This window comes from Erpetoichthys calabaricus, chromosome 11, assembly GCF_900747795.2.
Source record: "Erpetoichthys calabaricus chromosome 11, fErpCal1.3, whole genome shotgun sequence".
Lineage (NCBI taxonomy): Eukaryota > Metazoa > Chordata > Cladistia > Polypteriformes > Polypteridae > Erpetoichthys > Erpetoichthys calabaricus.
Genome location: NC_041404.2, coordinates 101,506,901 through 101,530,701, shown reverse-complemented (window position 1 = coordinate 101,530,701; position 23,801 = coordinate 101,506,901). Strand labels below are relative to the sequence as shown.

At 40.5% G+C, this 23,801-nt stretch overlaps 1 protein-coding gene across 1 annotated transcript in view; it reads right to left on the bottom strand.

Annotated features, from left to right (window-relative positions):
* LOC114661354 (excitatory amino acid transporter 2-like) overlaps positions 1–23,432 on the bottom strand; it is a 500,553-nt gene extending 477,121 nt beyond the window's left edge. Inside the window, exon 1 of the mRNA XM_051933547.1 lies at positions 23,303–23,432. Within this exon, the coding sequence (XP_051789507.1) occupies positions 23,303–23,363 (61 nt within the window). The 5' untranslated portion in view covers positions 23,364–23,432. The remainder of the gene's footprint in view (positions 1–23,302) is intronic.
* Between the last annotated feature and the right edge of the window lie 369 nt (positions 23,433–23,801).

The following is a 23,801-nucleotide window of genomic DNA, read 5'->3' as shown; positions in this document are numbered from 1 at the left end:
TGTAAATACTCAGAGTGGTGCAGTGAGAGTAATATGGAAAAAGATGATCCGCTGTGGCAACCCGTAACAGGAGCAGCTGAAAGAAGAAGAAGAAGGTGCAGTGAGAGTAACAATGCTAAAGCAGCTATGGTATTTGGAATAGTTTGGCCATTCTTTGGATCATTATATTGTTACAGGTTAATTACAATCAGATGCCTTAAACTAATAAACAATATGCAGTTAATTTCAATGTTTATGATAAAGCCACGTCAGGGATGTGGATCTAAAATAGAAAGGGAAACCGCACTGGAACAAAAGCACTGCTTTGACGCTGGGTGCTGCCAGTTTGCAAAACCGAGCGGAGAACTTGTGTATGCCAGGGTTTGAGCTAGCCTGAAATTGTGGGTGGCTTTTTGCCAAGTTTAGGTTTTATGCATCGCAATGCGAGCATGGAAATGGGAGTATGCAACATTTTTGTGTGTACGCACCATTTATACATGAGGCCACAGGTCACTAACAACTACATAAACCTTTTCCCTCAGAGATGCAGTCAGTTTGTTATTTCGGTTTAGCGAGTCACTCTCATTAGTAAGTTAGCACACGAACATATATATTCATACAAAAAAAACTCTTACAAACTCAAATCATTTTATCAACATGTTCAAAATATCTCATTGACGATATTTTACACTTTTAAAGCTTGTAATGTGCACTCCAATTATGGTGAATTTACTAACCTGCAATAAGAATAGAGAGAGCACAAGCATTGAGCTGGCATCAGCTTCACACAGGAGGATTTATTCTTCTTCTATTTGCTGTACTCTGCTCTATGCTGCCTGCACAAGGAGTGCCCATCTAAAGATCTGGAGGTGGAATAGCACTTAACTCATTTAAACCACAGTGAAATCAAACGAAATCCTTAAAATAAATAAACATGTTGAGTAGGGGTGCTTCTTTTCTCCATCCATCCATTTTCCAACCCGTTGAATCCTAACACAGGGTCACGGGGGTCTGCTGGAGCCAATCCCAGCCAACACAGGGCACAAGGCAGGAACCAATCCTGGGCAGGGTGCCAACCCACCGCAGGCTTCTTTTCTCTTTGTCTCATTTTAACCTTTAAAGTCTCTTTTACTCTGTCATCCTTTTCTTAATTTATTTCTAAGTTTACTTTTTTTTCCAACTCTCTATACATCAAACTAAAAGAAGTGGGAGTTCAGGGTGTTGTTTGTAGATAGGTGCAAAATTGGCTTAGACATAGGAAGCAGAGGATTATGGTGCAAGGAACCCTATTAAAATTGGCTGACGTTAAGAGTGGTGTTTCACAGGACTATACAATATGTCTGAAAATTGAAAGTACACCTTATGAGAAGGATTTAGGAGTTGTAATGGACTTAACACTATCAACTGTCAAATAGTGTTCAAAAACCATTAAGAAGGCTAGCAGAATGTTCGGTTATATAGCATAGTGTATGTATAGAGTAAAAGTCCAAGGAGGTTATGCTGAAGCTTTAAGTAAGAAGGGAATTAGTACAGTGGATTGAGACTGTTACTTTAAAATGAATTCATCAAGAACACAGGGCCGAAGCAAACATTAGGAAGTTTTTCTTTACACAGAGAACCATAGACATATGGAATAAGTTGCAATGTAGTGTGGTAGACAGTAGGACTTTTGGTACTTTAGATTTGATGTTATTTTAGAAGTATTCAGTGGATAGGAATGGAGAGCTTTGTTGGGCTGAATGGCCTTTTCTTGTCTAGATTTTCCTAACGTTCTAATATACTGTGATGAGTAGATTGACTGACTACAGTAGACACTAAAAATACAGAAATCTGAATGTGCAGACAGACAGAATGAGATCATATTGAGATGGAGAGAATATGTAAAAAAGAATAAAGATGGAAAAGTATAAAAGGTGAAAATGCTGCTGAAAGATGTAAAAAATCTGCTTTAGTTGTTTAATAAGGTGATATGTTCGAGGAAAAATGTTGTGAGTGATAAAACATGTTAAAAGAATGGTAAAAGTGTCTGAAAATGTCATATTATGACTTAGGCTGGGTTTATACTTCCCGAGACGCGATGCGTATGCTTACTTTACGTAATTCTGAAAGATTCCATCATGTGGCAGTGTGAGATATCATTACGGTGAGAACAGGTTTGGCTTCTCTGTGTTGTGAAGACATGAACGCAGAATTCAATGGATGTTCTTCTGTGCGGACTTTCATTATTGTATGCGTGCTGTCTTTGTCTGACATACCAACCCCCAAGTTCCTATCCTTTCTTTTTCATTCTCCACATAACCAATCACCACACGATAAACGTCTTTGTGAAATTAAAACTAGTTATAAACTTAGACCACGGAGTGTTCAGAACTTTAAAAAATATGCCACCGTGCCCCCACATGATTAGTACATGCTTTAATGCATTTCATCATGAAAATGATATCAAGTATTTATCGTAGCATTCTAAATGTTCAGAGAGCAGGGATATCATAAAATTAATGTTTTCTGTGTGGTGATCGCTGCTTGCGCCTCCTCTTTGTGCAGAGGAAATCAGTTTAAGAAGCACGTAATGATTAATATGGCTCGGGGAAGATTTGGGAAGATCTACTAAATGAAATATTCATTTTAAGATGAAGTTTTTTGTACAATGTTCTACTTTAATGACAAACTACGAGAATAAAGTTAACATGTCGATTTTATTCTCAACGTAAATGGCGAGAATAAAGTGGAAATGTCAAGAATAAAGTCAACATGTCGACTTTAATCTCGACGTTTAGTTTTTTTTTTCTTCACTGTGTCCGTATTTTTTTTTCACCATGGCCCTAATACGCTTCCATACAAAGGAGACACTTTCATATGAGAATAAAAATTCTACAAGTTGTGGTGTGTGTGTCAGAATGGGAATTCTTTTTAAAATATATAAACTATAACTAATTATATTATATATTAATATTAAAGAGTTGTGACAAAAGGTTTAATCTGTTTTAAAAATTTGGACGAAAAGGTGATATGGTGACATATATCTGCCTTGCAATAAGAAAATTAAAATTTAAGGTTGAATATTTTCTGTATAGATTTTGTATGTTCTCCCTCTATCTGTATGGGTTCTTCAGGTGCTGGATTGGCTCTAGAATGTGTGTTTAACCTGTGATGCACTGGCATCTTTTCTAGGTATTGTTCTATACTGAAATATGCTCCATTAATAAGGGTAGCATATAATTAGTGCAAGAGATAAAATTTAACCAACAAAAAATATAGAATGTACTTTTTCTACACAACCAACTCTTTGGAAAAATGCAAAGAAAACCTCAAAGATATCAATGAAAAAGCATTCATGAACTAGCTTTAACAGAAGCTAGCTTGGGCTATAATAAAGGTCTATGGAGTTGAAGTATGAGAGCATCAGCGAGCAGGAGCATGAGAGCAGCAGCAAGCAGAGTGGTGCATCACACACGTACGTAGGTTTTTCCAAGCACAAAAAAAGAATAGGCAAAAACTAGTTAAATCCTCAGGTAAGTTCAATTGAAGTAACAGGAATAAAGCTGACATCCGACAAGGATAATTAACCAACAGCGCGAAGTTGAAGTCAATCGCCCGGCAGATGGTGAAAGCTTAAAGCGGACGGTCTCAAAGTGATTCGGCAGAAAGCACCAAAACTATTGCAGAAAAGGATAAAGAAGAACTTGGTGCTGAATGTAAACTGTATCTGTTCTCTGCTGGTCAGGGAAGCGTTTATATGTTGTGTGTCCTGCAGCATGTATATTTCAGGTTTTCTGGTCGACAATACAGTCAGCTTCACCTGCCAAAAGTGCTTAGTTAATTTAGTGTTGAAAATACACAAATTAGAGGACCATCTTAAGAACTTGATATCGATTAGGCAAACTGAAAATTAGATTGGCTTGTTTGTTTAGACAATTTGACTACTTCTGATTCAGCTTCAGTCTCTCCAGGTAACACTATAGTTATTGAGTGGCCAAAATCAGTAACACTAATTCAGCCACAGGGTGAGTGTGTGACACTCCGTGTAGTGGGAAGGTTGGCACCAGACTACACAGTGGGAGTCTTGTAGTTCAGGACCTACTGGGATCAGACTTGAGAGAAATCACACATGGAGACACAGACACAAATAGTTGGTAATTTCCAAAACAAAAGTAGGTTTTATTTACAGGTGCACAAAAACAGTAAATTATATTTACAGTGAAGCTGTCAGTCCCAAAAATGAAAAATGAAAACAAAAATGTATATACACAAAATTGTAGTCTTACTAAAGAAAAAAAAACAAACAGGAAGAAACTACACACAATGAAGACCAAAGAATCCACAAAAAAAATATTTACATAAAAAAATATATACAAGAAAAACAAAAAGTGTTCAAATCCAAAATCTATATAAATGCCTCCACCAAAACAATACTTCAACCAGGAGATATCTGTACTTCTACACAACAAGAAAATATATACAAGTAAAGCTAAAGCTGCTGTTTGGTATGCTAACGAATGAGCTATACCACCACACCACTGAGACTAGAAGACAATCCCTAGAGTCAGGAAGTGCCCTTAATAACGGGGAACAAATCTTCAGCCAGTCCTGTTACATGCTGCTTCCTTACACCAATAACGACTGACACAGGTGCATTCTGCACAGGTGGTCCCCTCAGTACGAGCACAAACTCGAGCATATCCCGATGCGCTCCCCTCAGAGGAGATGAGACGTACTACAAAAATAAGTTATCTTTTCTTGGGGATCCCCTCCTCTCACAAATGCAAGCACTAACTAAACACTCCGCACCTTTCTCTTTGCTAACACTGGGGGCTAATGAGACACTTGCTTTTATGATGGGGTACACACAGTGTCCTCCAGCAGGCCTCACCTGGAGAAGCGTCTGACCTGTCAGCAGCGTCCTGCTACATGAACCCGCTGAAGCCAAAGTTAAAAATCCTTGCGAAACGCACACTCACACTTCAACATTTAAAAGAGCTAAGTAATTTTTCTTTTTTGCTCTATGAAAGTCGACTTTTACCTATTTTAGGACCTTTTTTCTTTAAGGTACACATGCCTGGTAGGCAGATTACAACACATTGGATAACAGTGAGACAGGGGTCTAAAAAGCCTAAACTTAGTCCCTCAGCACTCAGGCCACCAATTCGGACCCAGAACAGGTTCTCAGCACTCTGCAGTGTGCCTGTGGATACTGAGGACAATAAAGTTTTCAGAACTGGCAACACTATAGCACTGAATATTAGAATTCCAAACCAGCACATAATGTTAAATGCCTCCCAGGGTGAAGAAATCTGACGTAGTGGTTAATTTGGATCTTCTCAAGGACGATGAAGTATCTACCTAATTTCTGCATGTTAGCACTAGCAATATTTATTTGCAGCAATCTGAGAGGGGAACTTCATCTCTCTATACACCAAAGAATATAGAAAATGTCATAATATACATGTAATTGTGTCTGACCCCTTACCAAGATTATATAGATTGGATTTGATTTTTAGCAGATTGCATTCCTTTCACTGCTGGTTAGAAACCTGGTGTGCAAATGAAAGCATTACCTTTGTGAACAATTGGGATGATTTTTGGGAAAGGCCTGGATTTTTCAAGAAAAATGGTCTTGATCCTAACTGGAGGGGATCTTTTTTATCCCAAAATATAGCAGCAAAACTGCCTGGATGACTGATCAGATCACCATACAGGCTGCAGTCTTGTGATCTTAAATCATGGTCTGTTGTTTATCCCATCTGTTACTATCCTGTAGCTGTTACTCATAATCCCTATTGTGAGGCATCTTATAAATTTAGTTCTGAGGCAAACTTTAAATTACTTAATAACCAAAAAGTGGGGCAGCACGGTGGTGCAGTGGTAGTTAGAAGCTACCACGTGGTAAGGAGGCCTGGGTTCGCTTCCCGGGTATTCCCTGCGTGGAGTTTGCATGTTCTCCCCATGTCTGCGAGGGTTTCCTCTGGGTGCTCCAGTTTCCTCCCACAGTCCAAAGACGTGCAGGTTAGGTGCATTGGCGATCCTGAATTGTCCCTAGTATGTGCTTGGTGTGTGTGTGTGTGTGTCCTGTGGTGGGCTGGTGCCCTACCCAGGATTTGTTCCTGCCTTGCACCCTGTGTTGGCTGGGATTGGCTCCAGCAGACCCCCATGACCCTGTGTTAGGATATAGCGGGTTGTAAAATGACTGACTGACTGACTGACTAAAAAGTGTGGTGTATAATGTGAACAAGGGTTAAAACCAGATCTTCCACTAGGGCAACCTGTAATAGTAACTTAGTTCAGATTAAAATAAAAAATATATCACCAGTTCAGAAACATCTATGCAGTTTTAAATGCTGCTTATTAGACATTCACTCTTTTGGAAGTAAAGCTGCTTTGGTAAATGATGTTGTATTAAGTACAACATCTGATTTTTGTCTTCTCATTGAAATTAGGCTTAATAAATCTGACACTGTTCCCATTGCTGTGGCATAACCAGATGGATACACATTTCTACATAATTCTAGAGGTTCTAGTCAAGGAGGTGGCCTTGGAATAATTTATTATAGCAAAACCCAAATCACTTGTAAACATTTAGGTGACTTCACATACTTTCTGGCACTCATTTCAAATATTAAAACAGATTCCATTGCAGTGCTAGTTTACAAATCACCATGGCCATATTCATTGCTCATGACTGAATTTGGCACCCTTTATCTGATTTGGCTATATATTATGATTGTGTAGTGTTGATGGGGGATTTTAATGTACACATTGATGTGGAAACTCACACTTTTAGCAAATGTTTTGCTATTTTGTCAGATTGTCCAACTCATAATCATAACCACACATTAGATGTAAATAAAACAGATTGAGTTGAAATTAAAAATGTAAATATTAAATGTAAATATTATTCCATTAAATGAAGTTATTTCTGAACACTACTTAATTAAGTCTGATTTGATTTAGCCCTACCAATACACTAAAACAAAGATAGTGTGACATCTAGATTGTAATTCTGCTTCAAAATTTATAGATACCTTGTGTAAGTCAAGTTTAATCGTGGAAAACAATTTAGATCGGCTAACATCAAATTATAATATGACCTTGAGAGATGCTTTGGATGCAGTAATTCCCCTCAAAAATGTGATTCTTAAAGTGTGTGGCGTGTCCCTCCCAGTGGGTGCTATGGCACTGCAGGGTGGGTGTGAAGTACAACAAATCCCTAAAATGTGTAGCAGAACTAAAGTTGAATTTTCATGTTTCAAGTGGGAGTAATAACAAGCGGTTCATTAGGGTTTTTTCCTTTCAGACAGCAAAATAAACGTGAAGTAAAACATGGACATATTTTTGGTATGGACAAAAAGAAAACCTGGCGACGGTTCTGAAATCAACAAATCAGACAAAGGTAGTAATTCAAAGCCAAAGTCAGGAAAGTATGATGAAGTCTATGTTACTCTTGGGTTTACTGTCAGTGTGACCCAAGATAAAAAGAGACCATTGTGTGCTTTATGTCTGAAAACTCTGGCAGCTGACAGTATGACACCAAACAAATTAAGAAGGCACATAGAAATATTACACCCCAGTTACATCAATTAGCCACTCGAGTTTTTTCAGAGAAAACTAAAAACATACTATGAGCAGGAAAGTCACTTTGTAAAAGCAGCAGCAGCAGTGAATACCAAAACACTATTAGCCTCATACAAAGTCGCCTACAGAGTTGAACAAAGCAAGAAACCACATACAATAGCGGAGAAGCTCATTCTCCCCACAGCCTTGAATATGGTGTCTGTTATGCTGGATGAGTCTAGTGCCTCAGAACTTAGCTATCCCACTGTCAAATGACATGATCACAAGATGCTGTCACAAATTCAAACAAGAGCCATAGCAAGGTTTGGGGCAGCCACCCATATATTGTTATCATGGCTACAAAATTGCAAACAAGTGATAGCATTGATGTGCACAAACCAGAGTCCAAAACAGAACTGAGGGGATAGGGGAAAGGTGGGGGCTTTTAAAGGTCAGTATAAGAAGTGACATCAAAGGAGCCGGGATCGGAAGGGTCTTCAACCATAGGCTCGAGTCCAGAAATTACATCAAAGGGGCCAGAACCGGAAAGGTCTTCATCCATAGGTTTGGACCCGGAAGTGATGTGAACAGGGCCAAGTGTAATTTACCGTGAATGGTCAGCAGAAAGGCGAGAAAAAGAATCAGTGCACTCTGCCACATCCTGGTCTGATTCAGAATTGCCCTCATTCAAGCCCTTTAGCTGCCTCCCATGCGCACGTGTGTGACAAGGCCCCCCCTCAGCCCAGACCCATTGGGTCGGGTGTTTCTGACCGAGAGGTCGTGAACCCGAGAAAAAGCATCGGTGTTGGCATGAAGAGAACCTTGATGATGAACGAGCAACAACTTTTATGGCTGTAGGTCAAGAGACCACCTGGTGACCCATGGATTCGACTCCTTATGCAGGGCCATCCACTGTACAGGTGCATGGTCCGTGACAAGGGTGAACTCTCAACCCAAGAGGTAGTACCTCAGCTGTGTAATCGCCCACTTGATCGCCAAAGCCTCCCTCTCCACAGGCGCATACCTGGTCTCTTGCTCCAACAGTTTCCGACTCAGGAACATAACGGGGTGCTCAACACCATCAATGCTCTGGCTCAGCCTGGCACCCAGGTCTGTGTCCGAAGTGTCTGTCTGGAGAATGAAAGGTATAGAAAAATTAGGTGCTTTCAAGATTGGTGCAGACGTAAGGGCCTGTTTCAAGTCACTAAATGCAGTGCCTGTCTTATCAGTCCATACCACATTGTTTGGTGCCCTCTTCCTTGTCAAATCAGTCAAGGGCGGCGCTCTCTCGGAGAATCGGGGCACAAACCGGCAGTAGTACCCCACTAAGCCCAGAAAGGCTTAGACCTGCCACTTGGTTCATGGATGGGGCCATTTCTAAATGAGATATACTTTGGCTTCATGTAATCCAAAGGTTTCTTTGGATTAATCTGAAGTCCGGCCTCACCAATTGTCTGTAATACCTCTTGCACCTGCTGTAAGTGTTCCTTCCACGTGCTAGAATAGAGGACCACGTTATCCAGGTAGGCAGCACTATAATAATAATAATAATTCATTACATTTGGCCGGTGCACTCTATCCACCAGATGTTGGAAATTTGCAGGAGCCCTGTGTAATCCACAGGGAGGACACGATACTACCAGTGACTGCTAGGGGTACAAAACGCAGTCTTAATCTTTGTGGAGTCCGTTAAAGGAACCTGCCAGTACCACTTTGTCATGTCCAGTGTGGTCAAATACTCTGCCTGTCCTAGCATCTCGAGGGGGTCGTCCACTCATGGCATTGGATAAGCATCAAATTGGGAGACTTGATTAAGCTGACGGCAATCATTGTAAAACCTTCAACTCCTGTCAGGCTTACTGACCAAGAAGATGGGACTGAACCAGGGACTATGACTTTCCTGTATTACTCCTAGTTCCAGCATGTGCTTGATCTCAAGCTCCACTTCTGCTTTTTTTGACTCGGGAAGACGATATGGGCGTTTGCGAACTATAACCCCGGGTTGTGTCATGATGCCATGCGCAATCATAGAGGTCCATTAGGGTGATTCACTTACTACCTCCAGGACGGACAGGATTACTGTTTCCACCTCCTGTCACTGTCTGGGGCTTAAATTTGAACCAAAGTTAAGGTTACTAGTGTGAGCAAAGAGGGAGCAGGGCTGACCGGAGGAGGGATCAGGATCCCTGTCCTTCCACCATTTCAGCAGATTTACGTGATAAACCCGCTCACTCGTCTGACAATTGGGCTGTTTCACCAAACAGTCGACAAGTCCTTTCCTCTCCTTAAATTCATATGGACCTAGCCAATGGGCTAGTAATTTAGAGTGGGAGGTAGGGACAAGAGCCATGACTCGATCTCCCGATTGGAATTCCTGGAAAGACGTGCCTCGGTCATAATATCGGACCTGTGCTGCTTGTGCCTCTTCCATGTGACTTTTAATGATGGGTCAAAATTTACCAAATCTATCACGTAATATTTTTGTGGAGGGAAGTGCCTCTTCTTCCCAGCCTTCTTTTTAAATAATCAGTATACCCTGGGGTTGTTGTCCATACAATAACTCAAAAGGTGAGAACCCCGTTGAGGCTTGTGGGACTTCCTGATAGGCAAAAAAGATGAGGGGGAGGAGCTGATCTCAATTTCTTCCGTCCTCGCTGACCACATTACGAAGCATTTGTTTGAGAGTCTGATTGAATCTCTCTACTAGACCGTCGGTTTGAGGATGATACATGCGGTCTTTAGATGCTTTATCTTGAGTGATTTGGCCATTTCCTTGAACATCTCTGAGGTAAATGGCTTCCCTTGGTCCATCAGGACTGCCTTAGGGATGTCGACTCGCCTCTGGGATTTTGTCATCCTGCCGACTACACCACTGTCACAAACTCGATCTAGAGCCATAGCAAGGTTTGGGGCAGCCACCTGTATATTGTTTTCCTGGCTGCAAAATTGCAAACAAGTGATAGCACTGATGTGCACAAACCAGAGTTCAAAACAGAACTGAGGGGATAGCGGAAAGGTGGAGGCTTTTAAAAGTTAGTATAGGAAGTGACGTCAAAGGGGCCGGGATCAGAAGGGTCTTCAACCATAGGCTCGGCCCAGAAATTACATCAAAGGGGCTGGAACCTCCAAAGGTCTTCATCCATTGGTTCGGACCCGGAAGTGACATCAACAGGGCCAAGTGGAATTTCCCGCGAATGGTCTGCAGAAAAGCGAAAAAAAGAATCAGTGCACTCTGCCACATCATGGTCTGATTCGGAATTGCCCTCATTCAAGCAGTTTAGCTGTCTCCCATGCGCACGTGTGTGACAACGCATATATGACAAATGAATTGGAAGAACAACTAATTGAAAAACAAAAGAACTTGTGTTTTGCTTTATAACTTGATGATGCTTCTGATAGCAATAAAAACTGCTTGTTCGTTGCTGACATACACTTTGTTGATGCTGATTCACTGTGTGTATGTTTACTGTCTTGAAAGTACATGCAGTGCAGGACAACAGCTAAGGAACTGTTTAAGATTGTTGACTGTTATCTGACAGAAAACTTTGTTAAGAGATGGGAGCTGAACATTCAGCTGTGTTATTTGACAGCAGGGTGGTTATCCTGAGGTAAAGTGTTTCAAAGAGTGTTTGAGCTCAGAGAGGAAATTCTGTTTTTTTTTCTGGAGGATGAGGGTATGCTAAAACTGCAATCAAATTTAATGAAGAACAGTTTTTTATGAAAGTTGCATGTCTCAGCTTCAAGGCAAGGACAGGCACTTTCCTTACCTGGCAGACAAGATCAGTGCATTTATTCACAAGCTGGTACAGGAAGCGTAATCAAGGAAATACAGATTCATTTGAAAATCTGAGTGCATTTGCTGAAACCAGGCATTCCAGAGACATCACAGTGATTCCCTGTCTCAAGGAGCACATCTCTTTACTGAGAGAATTGTTCCAGAAGTATTTCCCAAACAACAGTTCTCATTATGACTGGGTGATAGATCCTGTCAATCCACAAATTTCTGCTATAGTAATCCCTCGCTATATCGCGCTTCGCCTTTCGCGGCTTCACTCCATCACGGATTTTATATGTAAGCATATTTAAATATATATCGCGGATTTTTCGCTGCTTCGCGGGTTTCTGCGGACAATGGGTCTTTTAATTTCTGGTACATGCTTCCTCAGTTGGTTTGCCCAGTTGATTTCATACAAGGGACGCTATTGGCAGATGGCTGAGAAGCTACCCAGCTTACTTTTCTCTTTCTCTTGCGCTGACTTTCTCTGATCCTGACGTAGGGGGGTTGAGCAGGGGGGCTGTTCGCACACCTAGACGATACGGACGCTCGTCTAAAAATGCTGAAAGATTATCTTCATGTTGCTATCTTTTGTGCAGCTGCTTCCTGAAACGACATGCTGCACGGTGCTTCGCATACTTAAAAGCTCGAAGGGCACATATTGACTTTGGATTGAAAAACAAACTCTGTCTCTCTCTATCTCTCTCTCTTTGTCTGCTCCTGACGGAGGGGATGTGAGCTGCCGCCTTCAACAGCTTTGTGCCGCGGTGCTTTGCATACTTAAAAGCCAAACAGCCCTATTGATTTGTTTGCATTTTTTCTCTATCTCTGTGACAGTCACTGCTCCTGACATGCACTCCTTTGAAGAGGAAGATATGTTTGCATTCTTTTAATTGTGAGACGGAACTGTCATCTCTGTCTTGTCATGGAGCACAGTTTAAACTTTTGAAAAAGAGACAAATGTTTGTTTGCAGTGTTTGAATAAAGTTCCTGTCTCTCTACAACCTCCTGTGTTTCTGCGCAAATCTGTGACCCAAGCATGACAATATAAAAATAACCATATAAACATATGGTTTCTACTTCGCGGATTTTCTTATTTCGTGGGTGGCTCTGGAACGCAACCCCTGCGATGGAGGAGGGATTACTGTATTTCCACCCTTAATGCTGAGGTTTACAATTCAGAAAAGAGGTGAATTCTGGCTTGGTGTGGAGAGGGAGTGCCCACTCATAGGAGAGAAGGCTGTAAGCACTCTGCTTCCTTTTGTAACATCCTATTTCTGTGAGATTGGATTTTCAGCTGTTCACTAATATAATATAATATAATATAATATAATATAATATAATATAATATAATATAATATAATATAATATAATTATAATAATAAGGCCTGAGTTCATACAAAATGACATTTTCTCTTCTTGCCAAGTAATTGCACTTTTTTTCAAGATATTTTTTGTATTGTTTATTTTATCATTATTATTTTGTTTATTTTTTATTTTTACACTGGTTATACTTACTGTTTTTCCTCCAAGCAAGGTTGTTACAATTCATCTTTAAAACAGTTTTTCCTGCTCAATATTTTTGAAAAAGCAAACAGAGACTAATTAAGTAATTTAGTGACAAAAGAGACAAAAATACGTTTAATAAGTTGAAGTGTGCAATGGCTGTTTTGCACTTTTACCAGCTCAAAAGAAACTATTGAAAGAAATGTGAAAGAAAACATGCAGTTGCTGTTCATGTTATTTCTATTTAATAAAGCAAAACGTGGACCATTTTGTTTCTAATGCCTGTTATATATATATATATATATATATATATATATATATATATATATATATATAGTGAAAGCCAGCCCAGCACAGACAGACAGACAGACACCAGCACTTTACCAAAACACACGGGTTTATTTACACTAATACTGTAAGTCCCACACAGCACACAGTGCTCCCAGCACCAATCACCCTCTTCACGGGCCTCTCTTCCAGTGTCCATGGGCCTCCTTTTCTCTCCTCACAGGAGCTTCATCCTGCTCCCGCTCCCGACTCTAGCTCCTTGACTGGAGTGAGGTGGCCCCTTTTATTCCCACCAAGATGTGCTCCAGGTGCATGATGACACTCTTCTGGCAGCACTTCTTGGTGTGGCGGAAGTGCTGCCCTTGCAAAGGAAGCACTCTGGGTGTCCCTGGAAGGTCCTTCCTCCACCTTCCCAGGTGTGGCGGAAGTGTTGATCTCCTGGGCTCCATGACGCTTGGGGCGCCCCCTGGCGGTGGCCACGGGCCCCACTGGGCTTCAGGCTCCTTGCTCCTTCCCTGTGGTCCCCTTAACATCCAGGGCAGTTGCCCCCTCGAGGCCTGGGGGATGTATAAGCCACCTCCTGGTCCTTCCCGGCATCCCGGCTGGGTCTGAGCCCCAGCCTCCTGTGACAATATATATATATATATATATAACTGGAAAGGCTCGGGCAGTACAGCAATGAGTAGTTGTTTTGGCCTCCCTTCCCAGGTTATAAAACACTTTGCGGACCTGTAAGATCTGGTCTCCCCTTGCACACAGGTTACGCTCGTCTTTTGAGCCAGCCACTGTCGCGGTAGAACATAACGGTGAGCAACAATGGTGATGTTACTCCCGGAATCAAACAATGCCATCACCAAGTTCCCATTCAACAACATCACTCCCTTATCGGTGATCGCCAGAGGGTTTTGCAGTGCACAGTACCTTTCTCCTTTTGGTCAGCTGCAGTCCATTGGCTCCGTGTTGAGGGGACAGGTAGGGATGATATGCCTCACCTCGCCACACTTAAAATAGCGTGGCAGGGTGGGCACCCTGTCTTTCGGTTTAGCTGGAGCCTCCGTAGTGCGGCGGGTGGGCTCGGTGGTGACGCCCCGTCCCTGTTGGTTCCCACAAGCCGGTTTCTCAGACCCCCCGATTTGGTTCACCGCCAGTTGACGTTCAAATACCTCCAGAAGACCGTTCATTTCTTTAAATGGGTGTCTCCTGACCGGCTGGGCGAGGTACTGTAGTCCGGCATCACGTGGGCTAAGCCTTCACAGGCAACCTGCTCGACCACCTGGCGAGCCTGGTTGATGTCGGGCCGTAGCCAGCGTCCGATCTTGCCCCAGTACTCGAACGCTTGGGCTCTAGCCGGGAGGTCGGGGTCGAATCGCCACTGCCGCAATACCCTCGCCTGCTGGCCGGAGGTGACGCCGTAGGAGGTTATATTGGTCGGCTTCTTCCTTGGGGAGGTCATGATACGCCTGCTGCGCAGGTCCCTTCAGGTAGGGCGCCAAGATGGTCACCCACTCTGCCCGTGGCCACTGGTTGCGGGTCGCTGTCCTCTCAAAGACAGACATATAGGACTCTATATCATCTGCTTCGGAGAGGGAAATGATTGGAGGTGGAGGTGGCCACGTGGGCTCTGGCTTTACCGCTTCCGCCACCGCCAGCCGCCTCTTAGTTTCTACAAGTTCCATCTTTGAGACTTCCTGCTACAACTTGATGGCCTGGAGCTCATTTGCCAAAGCAGTCAAGACTGTGTTTAGGTCATACCCTTCCAACATCTTCGGGAGGTATTCTGCTGGCTACGCCACTGTAAAGAAGCACAAAAAGACTTGTAAAGGTTTGGGGTTTTTAGCCCCGTATACTGTTTCCAAGAACAAAATTTTAGGTCAATAATTCAACAAAAAATCAGAGACATCAGGGAACGGGAAGACGGACAACTTATAGTGGTGGACCGGAAATTAACGAGTGGGATGCTGGGAAAGGTATGATGGTGGACGTCGGCTGACGTCATCGGGGGGGACCAGAAGGAACCCGGAAATGTAGTCATCCGGGCGGCTTTACGGCGGTGGTGCTTCGATCTTTCTGGAGAAATAAAGAAAGAGAGGTTAGTACGCTGCCTTTGGCCCCCAGAATGGCTTTCTACGGTGCGCGTCGGGTCCTTAGACTGCTCCCCATGTGCTTGTGCGTGACAATATATATATATATATATATAAAAATATATATATATAAATTCCATGAATTACAATATCAGTGTTCCCATATCCTTGGAGTGGTGTGGTTGGGGACTGAAGGAAAAGATCTGAGAAAAAGGTTGAATATGTATGCCAGTTCAATAAAGAAACTTTTGCACTAGTGTCAATTAGCAAAGACAGGCAGATGTCTTCCAAATAAATATGGCATAGTTTGAAATTATTCTGTTTGCAGTTGACTGTGTGGATTACTGTAGAACACTGCCTGGATATTAGATTTAGCATGCTGAACTGTTTGCAGTGATGCAGGTGCAGAAAGGCAGCATCTGGAGAAGTGATTCATTTTCTGACATTTTCTACACCTCTGAACTCGTGCTGGACAGGCAAGCGCTCTTGTCATATGTGTATCTGCACCACAGTTACCTCAACTAGACTGCATATTATTTCCTGCCAGCCGCATGTACTGGACTGGGAAAAAAGCATCAAGGACGGCAGATCCCGCTTGCGTGTTCAATGATGATGATGTGGCCAGAGGATTGTTTACTTCACCTTTGCAAATGCTGGCACTGCAGTGCTCTGTATTTTCAACTTGAACTGCTATGTCAACTACGCATTTTAATGCAAGGTCGTCCGCCTCCAGCAGTGGTCTGTACCGAATCCGAGGGTTATTAGACTTTTCAATCAAGTTCCAGTCAACATTAGAATCCCTGAAGCCTATGAAAAACTTATAATCCCGGGCCACCTTAACACTAGAATTACCAAAGCCTACGAAAAAACTCGTAAATCTGGCCAACCTTAAATCCCTTCGCACCCCTCTGTCAGCGTCTTTTGTCTTGTAAATGTGCCGATTGAGACAAGCAGTAAATAGCCTAATATTCCATCCCCCACTGCTGCAGAATGGGCACAAAGTTCTCCCAGTTCCAGCCTTGATTATCTGGGAGTGAAGTGCTGGAGTTTTAGAATGGAAATAGATCGTTATTTGGAACACATGCATTTCATGTGTATTCCGTTTCTACAATAATTTGTGTAAACACATCATTAAAACAGAAACGTTTTTCATATTTTATTAATAAATGACAAATGTAGACATAAACTATATAATGTGCGAAGCCTGAAGTCCAATGATCAAATAAACACTTTCACAAAAGGTTCGAAGATGATACAACAGTTTCCGTGGCGAGCGGTAAGATCGGTTGACTTGTAATCAAGAGTCTCCCGGTAACTGTAGATGTGAGTGGTGTTTTGAGACAATAGAACTGGAAATTCTCTGATCTGGATGGATAAAAGCTGGCACATAAACGCTGGTGAGTCTGCCTTATTCATATCTCACCGTCACTTGATTTTTTTTATTCAGTTTTAGTGAGTGTTCCTGCTCATGTTGAATTAGTATGCACCTTATGATCCATGATGTCAAAGCCGCACTGACAAAAAACAGAGATATAGGTATATATGATATTTGGAATTATCCATTTTATGACCTGTATAGTACATTTCGGAAAACATTGTGGCACAGATGCAACATTATTCATATTATTCATATTCATTTATATACCATTTTGCGGTTGTAATCAGTGACTGCGGGGTTTTTTTTTTTCAGTCTTGCCTAGTCTCCACATTTTGGTGCATGGTGGTGTTTCTTTTGTACTCCAGGACATGCAGAGGAAAGAATAGTACAGAGAGGCCATGCTACATGCAATCATCAAATTTAAATGCTAACAGTTCCCACACACCCAAGAACCGTCGTCCTTTCTACATTTATGACATGTGTACCTGTTGCAATGTACACACTTCTCTCTGTGGCGTGGTTCCTATTACATTGAAGGGGTGTCTGACACTGACTCAGTTTGCTTTCCTGGGAAAGGCTGCTGTCTTGGAACAGAAGCTTGTCGATGCTGCATCCTCCTTTTCTTTTTCCATCAACTTTTCTTGTAAGAAGCAACGATGAAGTTCCTCTACAAGGTGAACCATGAACACTCTTCTTTTCTCAGTGGACCCTGTACATGCCTTGCACAGTACATGTGCATTGATTGCTGCCAGGTCAAGCATGTTATAGCACAAGCATCCGGCCACCTGCGTGCTCCTGCTCGCACTTAAAAAGCTCACACCTTTTGGTGCATGATGTTAGCGCAACACCAGGAACTTGTTTTGTTATACTTGTACCTTTTGTGAAAGTGTTAATTTGATATTTGAACTTCAGTCGTCACACATTATACACTTCATGTCTACATTTTGTCAATTATTACTAAGACTAAAACATGAAAACGTTTCTGTTTTAGTTATGTGTTCAACAATTAATGCCTTGCATTTCCTGTCATTCTACATTTACATAGATCTTTGTACACAACAACAACAACATTTATTTATATAGCACATTTTCATACAAAAAGTAGCTCAAAGTGCTTTACATAATGAAGAGAAGAAAAATAAAAGACAAAATAAGAAATTAAAATAAGACAACATTAGCTAACATAGAAAGGAGTAAGGTCCGATGGCCAGGGTGGACAGAGAAAACAAAAAAAAACTCCAGAAGGCTGGAGAAAAAAATAAAATCTGTAGGGGTTCCAGGCCAAACACAGAACACACATGAAATGCACGTATTCCAAATAACGATACATTATTTACCCTATACAAACTCCAGGCACCTCACACCCAGATAAACAGATTTGAACTCTGAGAATCTTCTGTGCGACTTGAGCTGCGTCGGTGGGGGGATGGGATAGCAGGCTGCTTGCTGCTTGTGCTGATCAACATATTTGCAAAACAAAACACGCTAATCGAGAGGTACAAAGGAATTTAAGGTGGCCTGAAATTACGAGTTTTTTCGTAGGCTTCAGGGATTCTAATGTTAAAGGGATCACAGTTCCCTAATGCAAACAAGCCAACTAAAATTTGAGATTTTTATGTGCTGGTAACCTCTGACACTAAAAAGAAAAAGGATCACAGAGTGTCTGAAATTGTAGAAGGCATCGGATCAGGAGTTTTAGATATTAATATCCTTTGCTTTGGGATGTTGGACCCTAAGACCTGACTATCATATCATATTAAATCCCCACTATAGAAGCTATTTTGTCACAACTTAATATATGTTTATTTCAGTATTTTATTTCGAAGAGGAATTGAACTGTGGGGTGATATAGGAAGAAAAGTTAAATTATCTTCAAGCGCAAAAAGGCAATTTAACTCCTTACATGAACAACATGTACTTATTGAATATTTGTAACTATTGTTTTATTAATGTAAATAATGAATGATTATTCTGATTAATAGATTGCTTTGGATTTAACCTATACTACAATGAAAATAAAATAATATAACAGCAAATAGTTACAAAATGTGATTAGCCTATCATGGTCAATACCTAGGGGGTATTTTCCATACATCGCTTAAATCATCCACGATCAGATGCCTCATCTTGGATGAGTTAATGCTAGTGGAACTCATCCGGGATAATTCGGTTTTTCAAACGCAGCCGTGTAGTAGATTAGTCTAGCTGGATCTAATCATCTGAGATGAATGCGCGCGCCCACGCTGATTGAAAAGCCCATATATATTGAGTCTAGAAAACTTGATCAGCAAGTCTTTGATAGGCTGTAACAAAATGACGAAAGAACGGGCGCATTTTTTTTTCACACAAGCGGAGCAAGACCTTTCATTCGAAGGACATGAAGAATTTCAATATTTAATATGCACAAGGGGTAACACTGCAAAAGCAGCCCAAACCAGAAAAGATGGCTGGGAAAAAGTGGCCGACAAATTAAATGCGTGTGCATTGTACTTACTGAAAGCAGCGTTTCATTTCCTATGTGTCAGATTAATTATTATTTAATATGTCATAATTCCAGATCAAACGTGAGTACAAGGAGAACACGGGAACAGGTTAAAGTGAAGTACAAGAATATACTTCAAACTGGTAAATATTGGTATATAACTATTTAAAGAATTGTTGACATAAAGAATCAAATATAATGTAAATTAATTTTAAAGCTAATAAGAAGGCAGACAAGCAAAAAACAGGTGGAGGTCCACGCGATCCAGACCTAACCCCTGCAGAAGAGTTGGCTCTCCAGCAAAATGCCCATCGCCCTGTTTCTGAGGGAATTCCAGGGGGAAGCTCCTCCTCAGAACCAGTGGCAGGATGCAGTGGTCACTTCATTTCAGGTAAAGGATGGTCATTGCATATATTTGTCCTCAATGCGTGCCATAGGTATGTTCCATATAGCCCTCTTTTTTGTTGGGTCAGTTGCAGGGAATGTCATATCCCTAGAACTTGTGTCTGACCAACAAGATATTGACAAAGGTCAAATATTTGATGAAGACACTGTGTCTGATTATTTATGAGGTGGAGAGATACATTTTCCAAATAATGTTTGATCAAACTCCACTGTGATCAGTCCCATGTGCCCCAATCACATTTGGAAACCCTGGGTAATGAGAATGTTAGGCTGATTATGAGATTCTTTATGGAACTGTGGGTGTTTTTACCTGTGTATTACCTACCTGCAATGGCATGAAACGCCTCTTTTGTCTGCACACGCAGGTGTCCAGGAAACACAATGAAAACCCTAAGGAAATATTTCAGAGCCAAACAGATTTTATGAATTGCCTGGCAAACTGCACATTTAGATAGATTTTCCATATCACCTACAGTATATAAAAAAAGTGCCGCTTGCAAAAAACCTCAGAGCAATGCATACTGTCTGTGTGGTTGTGAGAGCCCGACTTCGCCAAGTTTGACTTCAAATATAAGGTCCTAATAAATTTTTGAGTACAATATTCCCCCCTCGGCTAAAGCAGTATCTTTCGAAAAGAATTTCCTCTGGGAGCAGTAAAGGATCTTGCCGATCGCGCAAAAACCCTCTCTATATGAAATTCTCTTCTTATAATTTGCGTACCGATATATCAATTGGTCACTCATTTCATGAACGGCAAAGTCATGACTAAATGAATTCCACGCACGGACACTGATTAAGTGTGTGAGCTAATCCTTGTTTACATAGAACAAACCTGCTCCGAGCAGATTTGAGGATTAGGATGTGTTGCTATGACAACACTTCCAGCAAGAGTTTCGAAAAACCCGACAGATCCAGGATCAGGCCAAATCGTCAACAATTACATCCGGCTAAACGAGTAATCCACGTACGAAAAATATCCCGCTAGTGTAACGGAATGTGTAAGAGTAAATATTTTTAGAATGACCTCATTTTATTGGACCATTGACACTTGATGTGAGAGGACAACAATTACCTTTTAAGGATTAAATTACCTTTAAGGATTAATGTTTGTATGTAATCTGGACTGTGCCCACTACCTTTCTCCTGGAGTTAATCAGAATATAACACATGACAACTACTATATTTAGTACTATATTAGTTACTATTACCATAATTAGCACTTACAATATTACCAGTTAAGCCAGTCTCATTTAGGCATTATTGATTATTGACTTTTAATAATAGAATGTATAGTATAAGGTTTGACATTAAGGGAAATTTTTTACCTGTATATGGTATATAATGGTATACAACAAGTATTTTGAGATAGAGACACTCAGGATACGTCTATAAATGCATTAGTATAAATAGAGATATAGTTTTAACTAGCAGCTGTTGGTGGCATAACAGGACAAACATTAATATTGTGGCTTTTTGGGCCTATGTTAATATAGGAATATAGCCAAAAAACATAATAATTAGACATAAAAAGACATGGAGTGTCTTATGCAACGTGTTGCTGAGTGTACAGCTTGTGAAATGGAAAACCTAGGTACATAACTAAAGATTCCAGCTAGTGGCATAATATTTTTTTAACAACAGTAAGAAGCTTGGGTACAACCCTTGCAATTCAAATGTGACCTCATTCTCAATTCTGATATTTAAGAATGGAAAAAAAGTAATCAATACCACTATCATACGCATGATTTATACAATTAGTAAAAGAGTTAAAATAGAGAATTACATCGATTTAAAATCATAGGCAGCCTTTTTACAGCATGGACAAACCACTGTTAGTTTTAGAAGCGCTCCTAAAACTACCCATGCTCCAAAAAGGATTTCTTTCTCACTCGGCATAACCCCAAATGCTCTTTAATGGTACTTACATTGTATGTAGAGAAAATGTTTATCCAGATTTACCCAAAGGGTGCTGTGGGAGTTGCAATTTCAGCATATGTTAACTGTTTACTCCAAACTGCCACAGCCATCCCAATATAAAGGGTAAAAGGACAACAAGGATCCAAGCTCCAAATGATGCCAATTCCAGACTAGGGTATTACCTTTGATATCAAACCACTGTCCTTTAACAATGACCACAATTCTAATTTCTAGAGGGCAACAGCAATTGCTCATAACAACAATTGGATCCTCTTATTGTGATTGTCTATATGTCAAGAAGACAAAATTAATTTAATTAAATCTCTTTTTGAACTAAAATTTATGATGATGCTAAAAACCTTGGTAAAAATGTTGATTAGTTGTTCTGATAGAACAAAGGAGGAACTGTAAGGGGAAAAGAAAACAAAGTGCTTGACACTGCCTGCCTGTTATGCTAGTACATTATTACATGTACCCAGCACACTTTATATTAAGAAATGAGATCATATGTAAAAAATGTAACTTTATGCTTTGTTCTATGTCTATGGTAACAGTTTACACAAAAGAAGTCTTATTCTGTAAAACAACTGTTTAGACAAAACCTTTAAGGATTAACTATTTGGGGATCTTGGGATATTATTTAATGACAGAGGAGTATTGCTAGAATGTACCTTTTCTCTGAGTGCTCATTGGTAGGATTGAAATGTTTACTAGCTACTATATGTAAATGAACCTGAGTGAGCCTTAGGTTGGTGTAGATAAAGAACGTCTTTCAATTCAATTTATAGTGAAGACTCGAGATTTTTTTTATTTACTAAGTATTTTCCACAACACTGTCAAAAAAAGGGCCTGTTGAGGCATTCCTTGTGTGATTTTGGGCTATACAAGAAACAAACTGTTGTTGTTGTTGACCTGTGAGGCCACTTTCATGAAAATGTGGGATGTTGTCCCAACAAAGGTTTAGGAAAATAATGGCAATTTATTAAGTATTCAAAACGGTAGATAAAGGTCAAAAAAATTATAGAACTCCTAAAGAGAATTACTGTAAAAACACCAGAATTGAATTCTATGGCTCTGAAAAGCCAAAATATAAGTCCAAGATCAAGCATAATTATCTAAAAAAAATCATAAAAAAATTATTAACAAAACCCAAATCATAATACATCTGTCATTATATGGTGGAGTTCTATGAGGAGGTAAAAAAGTATTTATTTTGATTTTTAGGTAAGCATTTAATAAGCTGCATGAAGGCTAGGCATTAAGATAAAAAAGTATAAATTCTGGGTATAGTGTTTATAGTAGATGTATACAAAATTTTCTCAAACATAAGAAGCAAACAGTTATGGTGAAAGGAACCACATGAGAATGATATTAAAATTGGTGTCCAACAGGGATCAGGAATGAAAGGAATGAGTTATTAAAAAAAGATTGAAGTAGCTGAAGCTTTGCAGTTTAAGCAAACACAGACAAAGAGGTGACATGATGCATTTAAAATTATGAGGAATTAGTGCAGTGAATCCTAGTTGCTACTTGAAAATGAGTTCATCAACAAGAACATAGGGACACAGATTAAAACTCATTAAGGGTAAAGTTTGCACAAATTTTAGAAAGTCTCTTCACACAGAGAACCACACACATATGCAACGAATTATGAGGTAGAGTGGTAGAGAGTAGGATTTCACCTGAATTGATTTACTGTTATTCTGTATTGTTATTCTTTTAAACAGACAACATAAGTAAAAGTTATTAAAGAACTGTCACAAAGACATTAAAAAGCTGACTCAAATGTTTAAAAACTGGTAGGTTACCTTCTGCTAGGAAGGAGCAAAACCTGCAGTAATTGAGAAGGCTACTATTTAAAAAATATATATGAATAGCTAGGGCCTCTCTTGTTAGAGATATAATTGCAGATTATCTTCAACTGAAATAAATAGTTTTCCTACCAAGCACAGTGAGGGCAAGAGCAGGTTCCTTTGTACCCAGCCACATCTTTCTGCCCGGCATGGCTTAGGAAGCTCCTCCACACTAATGTAGCGTCCATCTAAAACTTGAGCTTCTGTTTGATTTGTCATCTCACAGGATATTCTAAAAAAAAAGAAAAGAAAAGAAAAAGTAACAGGCAATGTGCAATACTTCTCACCAAGCAGCTGCGGATATTAGTCCTTGTTCAAAAAACATCAATACAGTTGTCATTTTAGCTAGATTAGATAGATAGATAGATATGGATGCATCCACCCACAATGCTTGATTTTTGAACTAAATCTCTCGAAGGAAGCTAGACTCTCCTATACTTTGGACCAATCTATACGTACCCCGGGCCATGAGGGGGCAACCACCCTGATGATGAAGGGACCACGGGGACAGAGCAAGGAGGCTCAAACCCACTTGGGGCCTGTGGCCCACCGCCAAGAGGCGCCCCAAGCGTCATGGAGCCCCGGGAGA